General features: G+C 39.9%; 1 protein-coding gene across 1 annotated transcript in view; it reads right to left on the reverse strand.

Annotated features, from left to right (window-relative positions):
- Positions 1–309: 309 nt before the first annotated feature.
- LOC106883880 (general transcription factor IIE subunit 1) overlaps positions 310–14,888 on the reverse strand; it is a 50,546-nt gene continuing 35,967 nt past the window's right edge. Inside the window, exon 5 of the mRNA XM_014935021.3 lies at positions 310–3,067. Within this exon, the coding sequence (XP_014790507.2) occupies positions 2,889–3,067 (179 nt within the window). The 3' untranslated portion in view covers positions 310–2,888. The remainder of the gene's footprint in view (positions 3,068–14,888) is intronic.

Below are 14,888 nucleotides of genomic sequence, written 5' to 3' on the forward strand. Positions count from 1 at the left end.
TAAAATACACCAGTTCGAGCGTGGCCGTTGCCAGTACCGCCTGACTGGCCTTCGTGCCTGTGGCACGTAAAAGCACCCACTACACTCTCGGAGTGGTTGGCGTTAGGAAGGGCATCCAGCTGTAGAAACCACGTCAAAACAGACAACTGGAGCCTGGGCAGCTCTCTCGCTGGCCAGCTTCCTGTCAAATCATCCAATCCATGCAACCATGGAAAACGGACGTTAAAATGATGACGATGATGATGATGATGATGATGATGATGGCCAGTAAAATAAATTCTATGGAAATAAAACAATGAAACCAACGAATAAAAAGAATACAGATGTTTATTGTTCTTGTTGTTTCTTCTTTTTTAAATGATTCTGATGAAAAGATCAATGAAGAAAAGAGGAGTGGGGGGATGTGCATTTCATCACCAGAGGAAAAAAGGGGTCTGTCTTGTGATATGATAAATGAAGAGGGTTCTAGTAATGGTGGGCTCTTCTATAACAATAATAATTGTTTCTAGTTCAGGCACAAGGCCACAAATTTGGGGTCAGAGGCATATAGTTGATTAAATCAGTCCCAATATTTGAGTGGTATTAGTTTAACTTATTGACCCCAGAAGGATGAAAGGCAGAGGTGATCTCAGCCAAATTCAAACTCAGGAATGTAAAGGGCCATAAATACCACAAGGTGGATTTTTTTTTTTTTCCAGCACTCTTCCAATTCTGCTGTCAACTGTTATTTTGTCCAGCACTTTCCCCAACTCATAATAATAATAATAATAATAATGAGTGCCTCTAATGTTGGAACATGGGGGAGGGAGCTGTCTGATTAAATCAACTCAGTACTTGACTGGACCTTTATCTTACTGACCCCAAAAGGATGAAAGGCAAAAACTGACCTTAACACAAGATTTGTGCTCACCAAGTAAAACAGCCAGAAGAAATATCTCAAGGTATTTTGTCCAATAATAAAATTAATAATAATAATAATAATAAATGCCCTAATGCAGTCCCAGGCAGTGGCTCTCATGGTTTCTGATCTTAACTGATTGGAAGTGTTATCATGTACATGTTTTGTCTACCATAGACTTGCTTGTCAATTGTTTGACCTTCACCAGCTGAGCATGCCCCTTAGTGGCTGATGATATGTGCATATTAGATCATGAGCAGGAGTAGTAGGGGAGCATCAGAGCCACATGTTGAGAGGACTTCTTTTGGGGTTTGAATAATTCACCTCTGGAAACATGGGTGTTTCGTTCAACATCTTTAAACAATCCTTATTCAGGGAGCTTTTATTGAGAGGAATTCTTTTGGGGTTTGAATAATTCATCTCTGGAAACATGGGTGTTTCGTTCAACAGCCTTAAACAATCCTTAGTCATGGGCCACTTGACATGAGGGAAATTCTAACTGGGCCCCACCTGCAAGGTCATGATCTGTTTATCTTGATATGAGATCACCATGTTGCCTTTATTTGATAGTGATGCATGTACCTGGTGTACCCTTATGTGATGGATAGCCATGATGGGTATATTGGGCTTCATATATTTGAGTCATTTTGATGGCATGCACTGCTCTCACTCAATAATAATAATGGTTTCAAATTTTGGCACAAGGCCAGCATGTTTGGGGGAGGGTGTAAGTCAATTACATCAACCCCAGTGCGTAACTGGTACTTATTTTATTAACACCGAAATTGAATTTCAACTCAGAACACAAAGACAGGTGAAATGCCGCTAAGTATTTTGCCCCATGACTCAGCCAGCTTGCCACCTTAATAATAATAATAATAATAATAATAATAATAATAATAATAATAATAATAATAATAATAATAATAATAATAATAATAATAATAATAATGATAATAATTCTTTTTACTTTAGGCACAAGGTCTGAAATTTGTGGTAGGGTAGTTAATTGTGTCAACCCAAGTGTTCAACAAGGTACTTAATTTATCAACCCCAAAATGATGAAAGGCTAATTCAACCTTGGCAGAATTTGAACTCAGAACATAAAAAAAAAATACCAATAAGCATTTTGTCCAGCATGTTAACAATTCTGCCACCTCGCCAATAATAATAATAATAATAATAAAATAATAACAAGAATAATAATAATAATAATAATAATAGTTTCTAATTTAAGCATAAAGCCATCAAATTTTGAGAGGAAGGGCATTAGTTGGTTACATGAACCTCAGTACTTAACTGGTATTTTATTTTATAGACCTAAGAAAGATGAAAGACAAAGTTGACCTCAGAACATAAAGAATCAGAAGTGTAATAATAACGATTACCTTTGTAAATGAAGTGAAGTGAAGTAGTTTCAGTAGAGAATTGAAACTGTGACACCAAGTTTGGCTCTCTGAGAACTTAGCACTCACTACAGCATCTGCATAATGACAATGACAAGGATCATGATCATGATATTTATGATGGTAGTGGTAATGGTAGTGGTAATGGTAGTGGTGTTGGTAATGGTAGGTCATCTGAACAGGTGAAGAGCCAATTTTACAATGGGAGCAAGGGGAAGGAATTAAACCCGCCTTAACAATGACTGCGGTATGTATTTTGTGAATCTAGAGGAATGGAAACATGAAGGCGACGCTGTCAGGATTTGCTCTCAAGAATCAGAGACCATTAACTGGATATTGTAGAACATCTTGTCTAGTTCTATGTCATCGATGACCACTTGCTTGCTACTCTGCTACAGACTTACTAAGGCTAAGGCTAGGCTAGGCCTTGAGGCCAATTTTGAAACATCTCACCCAGTCGATCTGCACATCTCACTGGTACACCCCCCCCCACTCCACCCCCACCCCCCATCAACACAACCAACAACCATCCCGTAGTCCCTAGAGGCCCCCAAAAAAAACCCACTCGTCCATTGCTGTGGTTCTCATTCATAGAGATGTTGATAAAGCTCTTGTCCGAGTCGGATATAATTCTCTTTCTCTTCAGCTGTCATTTGGGTCACCATGTTGTCAGTAACTTCATGTAGAGGAATACGCATGTCTCCGATGGAAACCATGGGCACCTCCTCTTCTTCCTCCTCTCCACTGTCCATCTCCTCCACACCTACAATACAAGACAACAACAAAAATTACTCAATAAAAACATTTCAAATTCAATACCAAAATAACAAAGATATTTCTTTTTATTCATGCACAGACACAGGCGTGACTGTGTGGTAAGAAGCTTGCTTATCAACCACATAGTTCCAGGTTCAGTCTCACTGTGTGGCACCTTGGGCATGTGTCTTCTACTATAGCCTCGGGCCGACCAAAGCCTTGTGAGTGGATTTGGTAGATGGAAACTGAAAGAAGCCTTTTATATATATATCTATGTGTGTGTGTTTTTGTGTCTGTGTTTGCCCCACCCCCACCGCTTGACAACCAGTGTTGATGTGTTTGAGTCCCTGTAATTTAGCAGTTCCGCAAAAATGACTGATAGAATAAGTACAAGGCTATAAAAAAAAATAAGCACTGGGGTCAATTCATTCATGCAACTAAAAAAATTCAAGGCTGTGCCCCAGTATGGCCAAAGTCTAATGAGTGAAACAAGTAAAAGATTAAAGATAAAAAAATAAATGCTAAGCAAAGCAAATAAGATCATGTAATTTCCAAGCTTTCCTCAAAGACCTTAAAAGCATATCAGATGATTTGGTTCCTGCTAAGATCTGAACCCAGGTCAAGCACCTTGCCATACTGCAAACATCACAAAATCAAATTAAAATAAGAGGTAGAATGCTTACAAAATACATTCATAGGGTCAGTATATGATCCCAATCAATAATGGATTTGCATTATATTTCTTTTATCTTACTAATTATATCTTAAATACATTTAATAATAGCATTTTTAATTACTAGTTTCATTTGTAATTACTACTGACATTTATATTTTATGTCACCAACACCTTTCCTTTTTTTTAATGGCAATAAACAGGAGAAAAACTACAATACCAGATGTAGGATATAGGTTATTCAATTTGGTTAGCTCAAACCAAACTGATTAAAACTAGGAAGTGTCCATATGTGCATCAGCACCCGTTTTGTCAATCAATCATTTGTTTTGTAAAATGGTTGACTAACGAAACAGATGTTACTGTATATATGGAAAACTCGAATTTCAATTGGGTTGATTTCAGTTAATCAAATTAACTCCATATAAATGGATCAGAGATGAAAGACATACTGGAGGAAGAGGACATAGACGCTGAAATAGCTACAAAACTGGCAATAGATCCTAAGATACAAAGCTTTGGTTGGCCCGAGGCTATAGTAGAAGACACTTGCCCAAGGTGCCATGCAGTGGGACTGAATCCGGGACCATGTGGTTGGTAAGCAAGCTACTTACCACACAGCCACTCCTGCGGTTATATATATACTGGTGCTCCTGCACCTATATATATATATATATATATATATTAAAATTATATTTTAGGGTATCTAAGAGATACCGCCATGCTGAAAATAGCATACAAATCTTGACTCTAAACCACACTAAAATGTTCATATACCACACAGGAGCGAAGATGAAGAAAACAAAATAAACTAGCAAAAATTACTGGATAATTCCAGATCTTGGAGTTCTGGCTTTGCATTAGAAATGCTGTGCTCCAGCATGGCTAGAAAAAGTATAAAAAATATACAACATCCGAGTGCGAGGTGATGTTAAATGTGTAATACATACAACATGTGTATGTACACACACATACGCTTACTGCAATGTAGATACTCACACATGAACACAGATATACATATATAGGTACAAACACACACTACAGTCTATACACATACACACAGAGGCATGTATTGGTACAAAATGCACATTGTAATATAGACACACACACACACACACACACAGACATACAATGGCACCAAACACACTCTACAGTAAACAGACACAGACACAAGGTGCCAAACACACACACACACACATACAATAGCATCAAACGCACTCTACAGTATACAGACACACACACAAACACAAGGTACTAAACACACACACACACACACACACAATGGCATCAAACGCTCTACAATATACAGACACACACACAAACATAAGGTACCAAACATACACACACACATATACAATGGTACCAAACACACATTATAGTATACAGACACACGCACGAACACAAGGTACCAAACACACACACACACATACTACAGTACAGACTCACACATGCATACACATCTTAAACCCAACACACACACAACAAAAAAAGGATTGAGTTGGCCAATAACAAATTGTTCTATCATCACCATCATCACCATCATTGTCATCATCATCATCATCATCATCATAATCACCACTATCATCATCATCATCTTAATCAACCTATAAAGCCATGACCATCACTACTATAGTTGTCAATTGCTAATGACCATCACCAACATCATCATAAATCCTTACAGCTATGACTACCATCATCATCATTGTCATCATCGTCGTCATCATCATCATCATGTTCGTCTTCATCCCCCTACAGCCATGCCCACCACAACCACATAATCACCACTACCACATCAACCACAGCCGCCACATCAATAACCACAACCACCACATACCTGTCCATCAAATTACACAGATGGTTACATACGAGGGATCAAAGGATGAAAGAAAGTGAAGGGGGGAAGTAGGCTCACCCCCCCCCCACACACACACACACACACACAAACACACTAACTGTCAAAACAGATTACAAAGCTGAACCCTTTTTTTAAGGTCCACTGGACCAGAACAGCAGTGGTGATGGTGATGGTGGTGATGATGTTGGTGGTGGTGGTGGTGGGGATGAGGTGAGGGAGTAATGCCGGCAGAAACAGACACATCATTGTGTTTTAGCAGTTTTGATGTGGATTGCATATGTTCAATGTTGTGCTTCATTGGCTGAAGATTCTACCACACACACACACACACACACCACACCACGCATGCACAAAAACACACACACACAACTGCATTATGGTGGAAGTGCATAGAGTCTAATACATATTAGTTTATGTGAATTAAACAGGGACAGCATCCCCTCCTGAGCCATGGTTTTTGTTCCATCAGCTATCTGGGTGACTGTATATGTCAGTAGGTTAGAAAAGAAAAGAATTTAATGTCTCTGGTTGGTGGAGACGGTCAGCAATTGTTCCTCGTGCATTGGTCGGGCAGGGACTGGGAGTTGATCCTGATTGAAATTCCCCAATATTTCAATGGGGACCCATCACACCCATCCCTTATCCATAACAGATAGTAGCCTATATCTACATCAATTTACACAGCCTAGAGTCATTTAGTTCTTTTCTTTGAGTGAATGGATGGATGGAGAGATGTAGATACATCTGTACGGTATGCTGCATACATACATAGACATACATAATTATGTTGGTTTCCAATTTTGGCACAAGACCAGTAGTTTCGGGAGGAGGGGCAAGTCTAGTAAATTGACCCCAGTGCTCAACTGGTATTTATTTTATCGACCCTGAAGGGATGAAAGGCAAAGTTAACCTTGGTGGAATTTGAACTCAGAACACAGAGATGGATGAACTGCTGCTATATACGATGGGCTTCTTTCAGTTTCCACCTACCAAATCCACCTACAAGGCTTTGGTCAGCCCGAGGCTATAGTAGAAGACACTTGCCCAAGCTGCCACACAGTGGGACTGAACCCGGAACCATGAGGTTGGTAAGCAAGCTACTTAGCACACATGCAACTCCTTCACAATGTTCACGGCGAAGAAAAGGAAATGATGCAAAAACATACTCATAGCAATCACAACAACTATGTTTGCTGAATAGAAAGATACAATAGCAGTGGTGTTTATGTTTAACTTGTTCCAGTCATTGGACAGCAGCCATGCTGGGGCACCACTTTGGAGAGTTTTAGCTGAACTAATCATCCCCAGTACCTTTTTTGTTAATTCTGCTACTTATTCTATTTACCTCTTTTGCTGAACCACTAAGTTACAGGGATGGAAGAAAAACAGCACCAGTTGTAAAGTAGTGGTAGGGGGGGGGATCAAACACAGACATAAAGACACACACACATACAAATGTGTGTGTGTGTGTGGCGGGCTTCCACACAGTTTCTTATTTCTTTATTGCCCACAAGGGGCTAAACATAGAGGGGACAAACAAGGACAGACAAAGGGATTAAGTCGATTATACCGACCCCAGTGTGTAACTGGTACTTATTTAATCGACCCTGAAAGGATGAAAGGCAAAGTCGACCTCGGTGGAATTTGAACGTAACGGCAGACGAAATACAGCTAAGCATTTCGCCCGGCGTGCTAACATTTCTGCCAGCTCGCTTCAACACAGTTTCTATCTTCTGAAGTCACTCACAAGGCACTGATCGACCTAGGGGCTACAGTGGAAGACACTTGCCCAAGGTGCCATGCAATGAGACTGAACCTGAAACCACAGGACTGCAAAATAATCTTCTTAACCACACAGTCAAGCTGGCAAACCAATATATCTGATGCATCATGGGTTGTACCAGCCCTACATGGGCCACCAGTCTAACCATAACAAAAACAAACCAAAACATACTATCAAGAAGAAAATACAACATAACTCAGTCCACAGTATATTAGCTTGTACACAGACCACACCCTCATACCATCTCAAGTAGCGAACAAAAGTACTACAACTGAAAGAGCATCTGGATACGAGAGAGGACACGGATGGTTGCTGCTGCAGTAAGCTTCAATGAACACAATCATGCCCCCACCCAGCACTACTACTACTGCTACTGCTACTACTATTTCACAATTCCCACTCTGCCCAGACAAACATAAAAACCACATGCACATAGAAATAGCAGCAGCAACATCACTGGCCTCACTTCCCTTTCCAACCTTACACACACACAGTCCCAGGATGCACACTACCAGCATTATGTGCAGAGAAACAGCAACTGTTGTACTCTGACCATGTCCACCTTGCCTATCTGTGCTGTGGGTGGCCTGAGGGCAATATGTGCAAACCATCAAACGGTATATCCATAAAATTCGTCACCACATGCTTGAATGTGCAGTACTGTTGTCAACTGGACCAGTAATTCTCAACCATTTTTTATCTATGGCGCCCTTTGATTCCTATTTTATTCTACTGGACCCACATACCCATTCATCATCATCATCATCATCATCATCATCATCATCATAAAACATCTGCTTTCCATGCTGGCATGGGTTAGATGGCTTGACTGGAACTGGTAAGCTGGAGGGCTGCACCAGGTTCCAGTTTGAATTTGGCTTGGTTATTACATGGCTGAATGCCCTTCCTAACACCAACCATCCCGAGAGTGTAGTGGATGCCTTTTATGTATCACCAACATGGGTGCTTTTACATGTCGCCAGCACAAGTGCTTTTATGTGTCACTGACACAGAAGCCATTACATATCATCGGCACCGGCCACAACTACGATTTCAATCATCATTATTTAACGTCTACTTTCCATGCTGGCATGGGTTGGACCATTTGACTGAGGACTGGTAAGCCAGGAGGCTACACCAGGCTCCAGTCCGATCTGGCAAGGTTTCTACAGCTGGATGCCCTTCCTAATGCCAACCACTCCGAGAGTGAAGTGGGTGCTTTTTACATGCTACTAGCACAGGGGCCAGTCAGCAACACTGGCATCAAACATGCTCAAATAGTGCTTTTTATGTGCCATCGATATAGGAGCCAGTCTTGTTTAAAAATAACCCCTTTATAATATTATAATTAAATATCATTAAGAATTGTATAAAAGATTGTTAAAATATTTCGTGAACTGTTGAAATATAACACACATATAGACTTAAACCAGGGGTTTTCAAACTTTTTGACTTGCGGACCCCTTTATATTTCAGGCTTTACCTTAGGGACCCCCTTATAAACGCTTATGAAATTTATACATAAATATTTGCTTAAAATAACATATATTTTTACATTTATTTATTTAATAGTATTTAACAAATAGGTTTATTGTTAATTAAAAGATTTCGATTAAAAAACATATATAAAATCAAATTGCTCATAAAAAGTATTTGCTGTCCACGGACCCCCTGTGGTCCGTGGACCACAGTTTGAAAACCTCTGACTTAAACAACAAAATTTATATGGGGCCCTAAGGGTCATGTGGACCCCAGTTGAGAACCTCTGAGTTAGACAGGGACATGGCATATATGGGAAGATGGATCTGAGGATTATGCCTTATAGTTTAGTAACAATGTACCATAGGACAGTTTGATCAGGACTAACCTGCGGCACAACAGCAGCAGCAGCAACAACAACAACCTGAGCCCCATAGGACTTCAAGTCACCCAACTGACAGAAGTTTCACCAGTTCTATACCAGCTCATGAAAGGCTCCCCTTTGACCCCCTCCAGTTCTCCTAGGCATGTCAATCTACATCCCTCACACAGCCAAAACCCATAATCAGGAAATACTTCAATCTTGATCACCTGATCACCATTTAAAAAAGATTGAGACACACAATGAAAGCTAATAGGTGCAACCGTTGCTGTGTGGTTAAGAAGCTTGCTTCCCAGCCATATGGTCTTAGGTTCAGTCCCACTGTGCAGCATCTTGGGCAAGTGCCTTCTGCTATAGCCCTAGGACAACCAAACCCTTATGAGTGGATTGACAGACAGAAACTAAAAGAAGCCCATTGTGTGTGTGTATGTGTGTGTGTGTGTGTCCTTGTCTAGCCATCACATGTTGGTTGTAAATGAGCATCCCCATCATATAAATGAGATTGTTCGTTTCCAGTCTTCTATAAAAGGACAATGTCTAGCCATGGCAAATATTATCTTGCTTGGAAACAGGTGAGGATTTGGTGACATAGAAAATCTGCCTCAACAAATTTCTGTCAAACTTATGCAAGCATGGGAAAGTGGTTGTTACACGACAGCGAATGGATGAAGTACTAGCCACAAATAATAGATGGCACTGTTGTTAGACACACGAAAATCCTGGAATACAAGGCCACCTGATCGATTACCAAAGATTCACTCACCAACATGATACAAGAGAAGCTTCCCTATTGGTTCAGCATGAGCCAATAGGGAAGATTCTATGGGGTCACTCACATAGCTAGAAATAGTAACAGAGTATCCCTCTATTAAATTTCACCCTACTATCCTAAAAAAAAAGAAAAAGACACAGAGGAGAGCATTGTCTCTAGTGCAGTATGTTTGAAATAATATCAATTTCAAATTTTGGCTCAAGGCCAGCAATTTCAGAGGAGGTGGGGGTGAGTCGATTACATCAACCCCAGTGCAAAGTTGATCTCAGCAGAATTTGAACTCAGAACATGAAGACCGGCAAAAATGCTACTGAGCATTTTGCTCAGCATGCTAATGATTCTGCCAGTTTAATGTTTGAAGTAATATCTAAATAACCTTATTTCATCTGTCTTTATGTTCTGAGTTCAAATTCCACCGAGGTCAATAAATTAAGTACCAATTGCATGCCAGGGCCAATCTAATTGACTGGCCCCCCGCTCCCCCAAAATTTTGGGCCTTGTACCTAGAGTAGAAAAGGATATTCTGCAATAACTTTAATGTTTAAAGTAACATCAAGACAGTTATAGCTGGGCTAAACATTATCGCCTACTGGTACACGACCATGCTGTGTCTTCTCTTGGCCTCTTCTACTGCTACAAAGGTATCTGTTCCTCCTGAGAGAAGCAACTCTATATCTCTACCTCCTCCTGTCACTCTTCTCTATCTCTCTCTTCTTGTCACCTTTCCATTTCTCCTTCCCTTCCTCTTCCTGTCACCGCTTCTTGTGTATTTCCTCCTCATGTCACTTCTGTATCTCCTCCTTCAATCCAACACTAAGAACTAGCCCCTCCCCCAATCCTTGGCCGGGTGAAATGCTTAGCAGTATTTCGTCTGCCGCTACGTTCTGAGTTCAAATTCCGCCGAGGTCGACTTTGCCTTTCATCCTTTCGGGGTCGATAAATTAAGTACCAGTTACGCACTGGGGTCGATGTAATCGACTTAATCCCTTTGTCTGTCCTTGATTGTCCCCTCTATGTTTAGCCCCTTGTGGGCAATAGAAAAATTTATTTTTTTTAAATCCTTGGCCCACATCACAACATCACCACACTATACACCAACACATCTCACCTCACCTCACAACAGCAGACATCACCACATCTTACAACCAGGCCACACAACGCAATGCAACAAACCAACAAAGAAAAAAAAAAACACTACAGGGTTACTCGAATGGCTAGAAAATGTAGTACTGGGTTCCTTACACATGGGAAAATGACAAGACGGTCACCATTGGAATGTCTTTGATCACAGGTCTGCTCAATCAATATTGAAATGGGATTAAACAACAAGTACACTTCATCATGAACCCCCCACACACACACACACACACACCTCACTCCCAAAGCACTGCTAATATGCAGTACAAGCAACATGCCTCACCTCTCCACCCCTACCAATTAGCAAAACAAATACATAAGACAGTGGTGATGATGATGGGGGGGGGGTTGACAGTAGTAACAGTGGCTGTGATGGGGAAGGTGGTGGCTGTGATGGTGATGGTGGTGGTGGTGGTAATGGGTGTGTCCTAACTAATTGCTGGTCTTTTTGAAATGAACGCAACATTTAGGTACAATTGGTGCATTTACAGGGAGCAGTGGGGGGGGGGGGGCAGAGAAGAAAGTGGGATTACACTGAACATCATTACCTCCCACCACATCTCTCTGTTATTATGGAGTGTGTGTGTGTGTGTGTGTGTGTGTGTGTGTGTGTGTGTGTGTGTAACTGACTGCATGTCTCTGTATGTATGAGAGAAACCAACTTTATGCATGTGGATGTGCATGTGTTTGTGATTGAGTGTGTGTATTATGGACTGTACATATATGTATTTGGTATGTGTGACTGTATGTGTGTATTTGGGTGATTCAGTGTGTGTGTGCACGTGTGTGTGTGTGTGTGTGAGACTATGTATGCATGTAAGTCCGTGTGACTGGTTATATGCATGTCTATGTCTGTGATTAAACTGTATGTCTGTACCTCTCAGTGTGTATGCATCTGTGTGTGTGTGTGTGTGTGTGACTGATTACATGTGTGAATATGTGTGTGTTTGTGAGGTAGAATATATGTATATAATACAATGTCAACCTGTATATGTTTAATTAACACAAAGAGTGGGTGTGGCAGAGTCCATAATCCTTGTAGTGTGTGTGTGTGTGTGTGTGTGTGTGTGTGTGTGTGAGTGTGTGCGCATGCAGTGAGTGGTGTGTGTGTGTGTGTGTGTGTGTAGTAGGAAGGAGTTTGGGAGTGCGTTCTAACTAGTGAGGTTGACATATTTGATGTTCAGCCAATGTTTGATGTTTGTGGGGAAATATATAGACAAGGAAGGATTAAAGAGGGACGCAATCAGTAAAGATTGGATAGGTATGTAGAACAGCATTGGTGGGGGGCGGGGGGAGATGCAGTAGGGCTGACTGCAGGAGAAGGCGGTGTGTGGTTAGGTACTTCAAAAGAACAGAGGATGTTGTAGCAGTTGAAGAAAAGACATGTGAGGGAGCAGTATAGGTATTATGTGTCTGTAATAACAGCAGCACCGTCTCATACATGTGAGCAACACTCCAATGTAGGTCTTGAATTTTGTAGCGTTCTTATCTGATCTGTGTGGTTGAAAAGTTTGTTTTCCCAACTATGTGGTTTCAAGTTCACAGTCTCACAGCATGGTACCTTGGGCAAGTGTCTTCTGCAAACAGTGTCAGATTGACTAAAAGTCTTGTGAGTCGATTTGATAGACAAAAACCTACTGCCTGGCTATGAGGAAATACTGTCTTGCTTGGAAACTGGTAAGAGTTGATGACAGAAAGGGCATTTAGCTGTAGAAAATCAGCCTCAGTAAATTCTGTCTCACCCATGCAAGCACGGAAAAGTGGACATTAAAATTATAATGACAACAATGGTCACCACTGCCACCACCATTACTGCCCTCACCATCATCATTTAAAAAAGAAAAAACTTCGTTATCAGGGTGTGGTCTTTTGCAACTGAATTTTTATTTTTTTTTTTACTTTATTGTGTCTGGGGAGAGTCATTCCATTTTAACGTCTCGTTAATTAACACACTCACCAGTTCGACTTTCACTCATTTACTCATTTATTTTCTCTAAAATTTCCGTTGCTTCTAGCAAACTCTTCAACAGTCGTTGACTCTGTCCATTATCAGAGCTGCGTTCTTTTTGTCTGTTTGTGTGCATGTGTGTGCGTCAATGTGCATGTGTATACACATATGTATGTATGTATGTGTCTGTATGTATAAGTATGTGTGTGTGTGTGTGTGTATATATATATATATATATATATATATATATATATATATATATATATATACTACATATGTGGGAAATCTTGTCTGTGGGTGTATTTGTGGAGTTGTTAGCTAACTCCTCCTACATCGTTTTATTGATTTTCATGAAACTTGGCACGTGAGTAGAACTTATGTTTGGAAACCTCATGGCATACTCAGATTGTTGAAAAAAATCGATAATAGGGCCCCTGGAAGGGATCCTTATATATATGTAATATACTTTATTTTAAAAACCAAGGGAAATAACCCATTCACCCCTGGAAGGGAACCTTATATATATAGCCAAGGGAAATAACCCATTCACTTTCCTAAATTATTTGGTAAAAATGAAATTCAGTATGCTTATTTCTTAGTATTTGAACTGTTAGAGTTATTTTTTGCAATTTATCCAGTACAACCCTTAAATAAGTAAATAGTATTTTCCTAAACAATAGATCCACTTGTTATTTTCTTTTCATAGTTAATTACTTTGAATTGTTATTATCTCATATCTGATTAGCCTGTTATTACGTAACATGACTCACGATTTTAGTATACATACCTTATTAGTATTTCCTCCTATGTTCTATATACTCTGGGAATGCATTAAAGCCCTTTTTGGGGCTACTTTATTTGAACTCTTACTATTGGGTAACTAATTTCATGTTATTACATAACTGACTTCACAATTTGGGAATTCAGAACTTATTGTGAATTCCTAAAAACAAAATCCTGTACAAGACAGTTCAGTATTCTCTATAAATGCACAAAAACCATTTTAAAGGCTACATACTTTGTTTTGTTGTTATTGGATTAGTGAAACAATTAGAACAGAACCAAGGGATAAGCCCTGCTTTCCCAGGAATTACTGGGTACGTCAGGGCGTTAGGATGGGCATCCAACTGTAGAAACTCTGCCAAATCAGATTGGAGCCTGGTGTAGCCATCTGGTTCACCAGTCGTCAGTCAAATCGTCCAACCCATGCTAGCTTGGAAAGCGGACGTTAAACGATGATGATGATAATGATGATGATATATATATATATATATATATATATATATATATATATATATATATCATAAATATAAGGGATTAGCAATTGAGTTGCTTCTCCAACATACTGAAAATTTAGAAATAGCAGTCAAAGAACTACTGATTCCAAACTACAAATTTTTCTCTAAAACGGATGGCGATATTTATGGCACACATAGAACAAAAAACCGGAGGGAAAAGCACAAACAAAACAAGCCTTTAGTTAATTGGGTACGAATCGTTTCATGGTTAAGCGAATGAAAATTTCACTATTCCAATCTTCAGCCCAAATATTCTGATAAATTTGAAAGTGTCTCTAAAAAAATTCACGGTAATCCTTGGCCATGCGACACGTTGATTTTTGGTGTCGCATGGCCAAGGATTACCGTGAATTTTTTTAGAGACACTTTCAAATTTATCAGAATATTTGGGCTGAAGATTGGAATAGTGAAATTTTCATTCGCTTAACCATGAAACGATTCGTACCCAATTAACTAAAGGCTTGTTTTGTTTGTGCTTTTCCCTCCGGTTTTTTGTTCTAT

This window comes from Octopus bimaculoides, chromosome 2 (assembly GCF_046866305.1).
Source record: "Octopus bimaculoides isolate indiv1 chromosome 2, ASM4686630v1, whole genome shotgun sequence".
Lineage (NCBI taxonomy): Eukaryota > Metazoa > Mollusca > Cephalopoda > Octopoda > Octopodidae > Octopus > Octopus bimaculoides.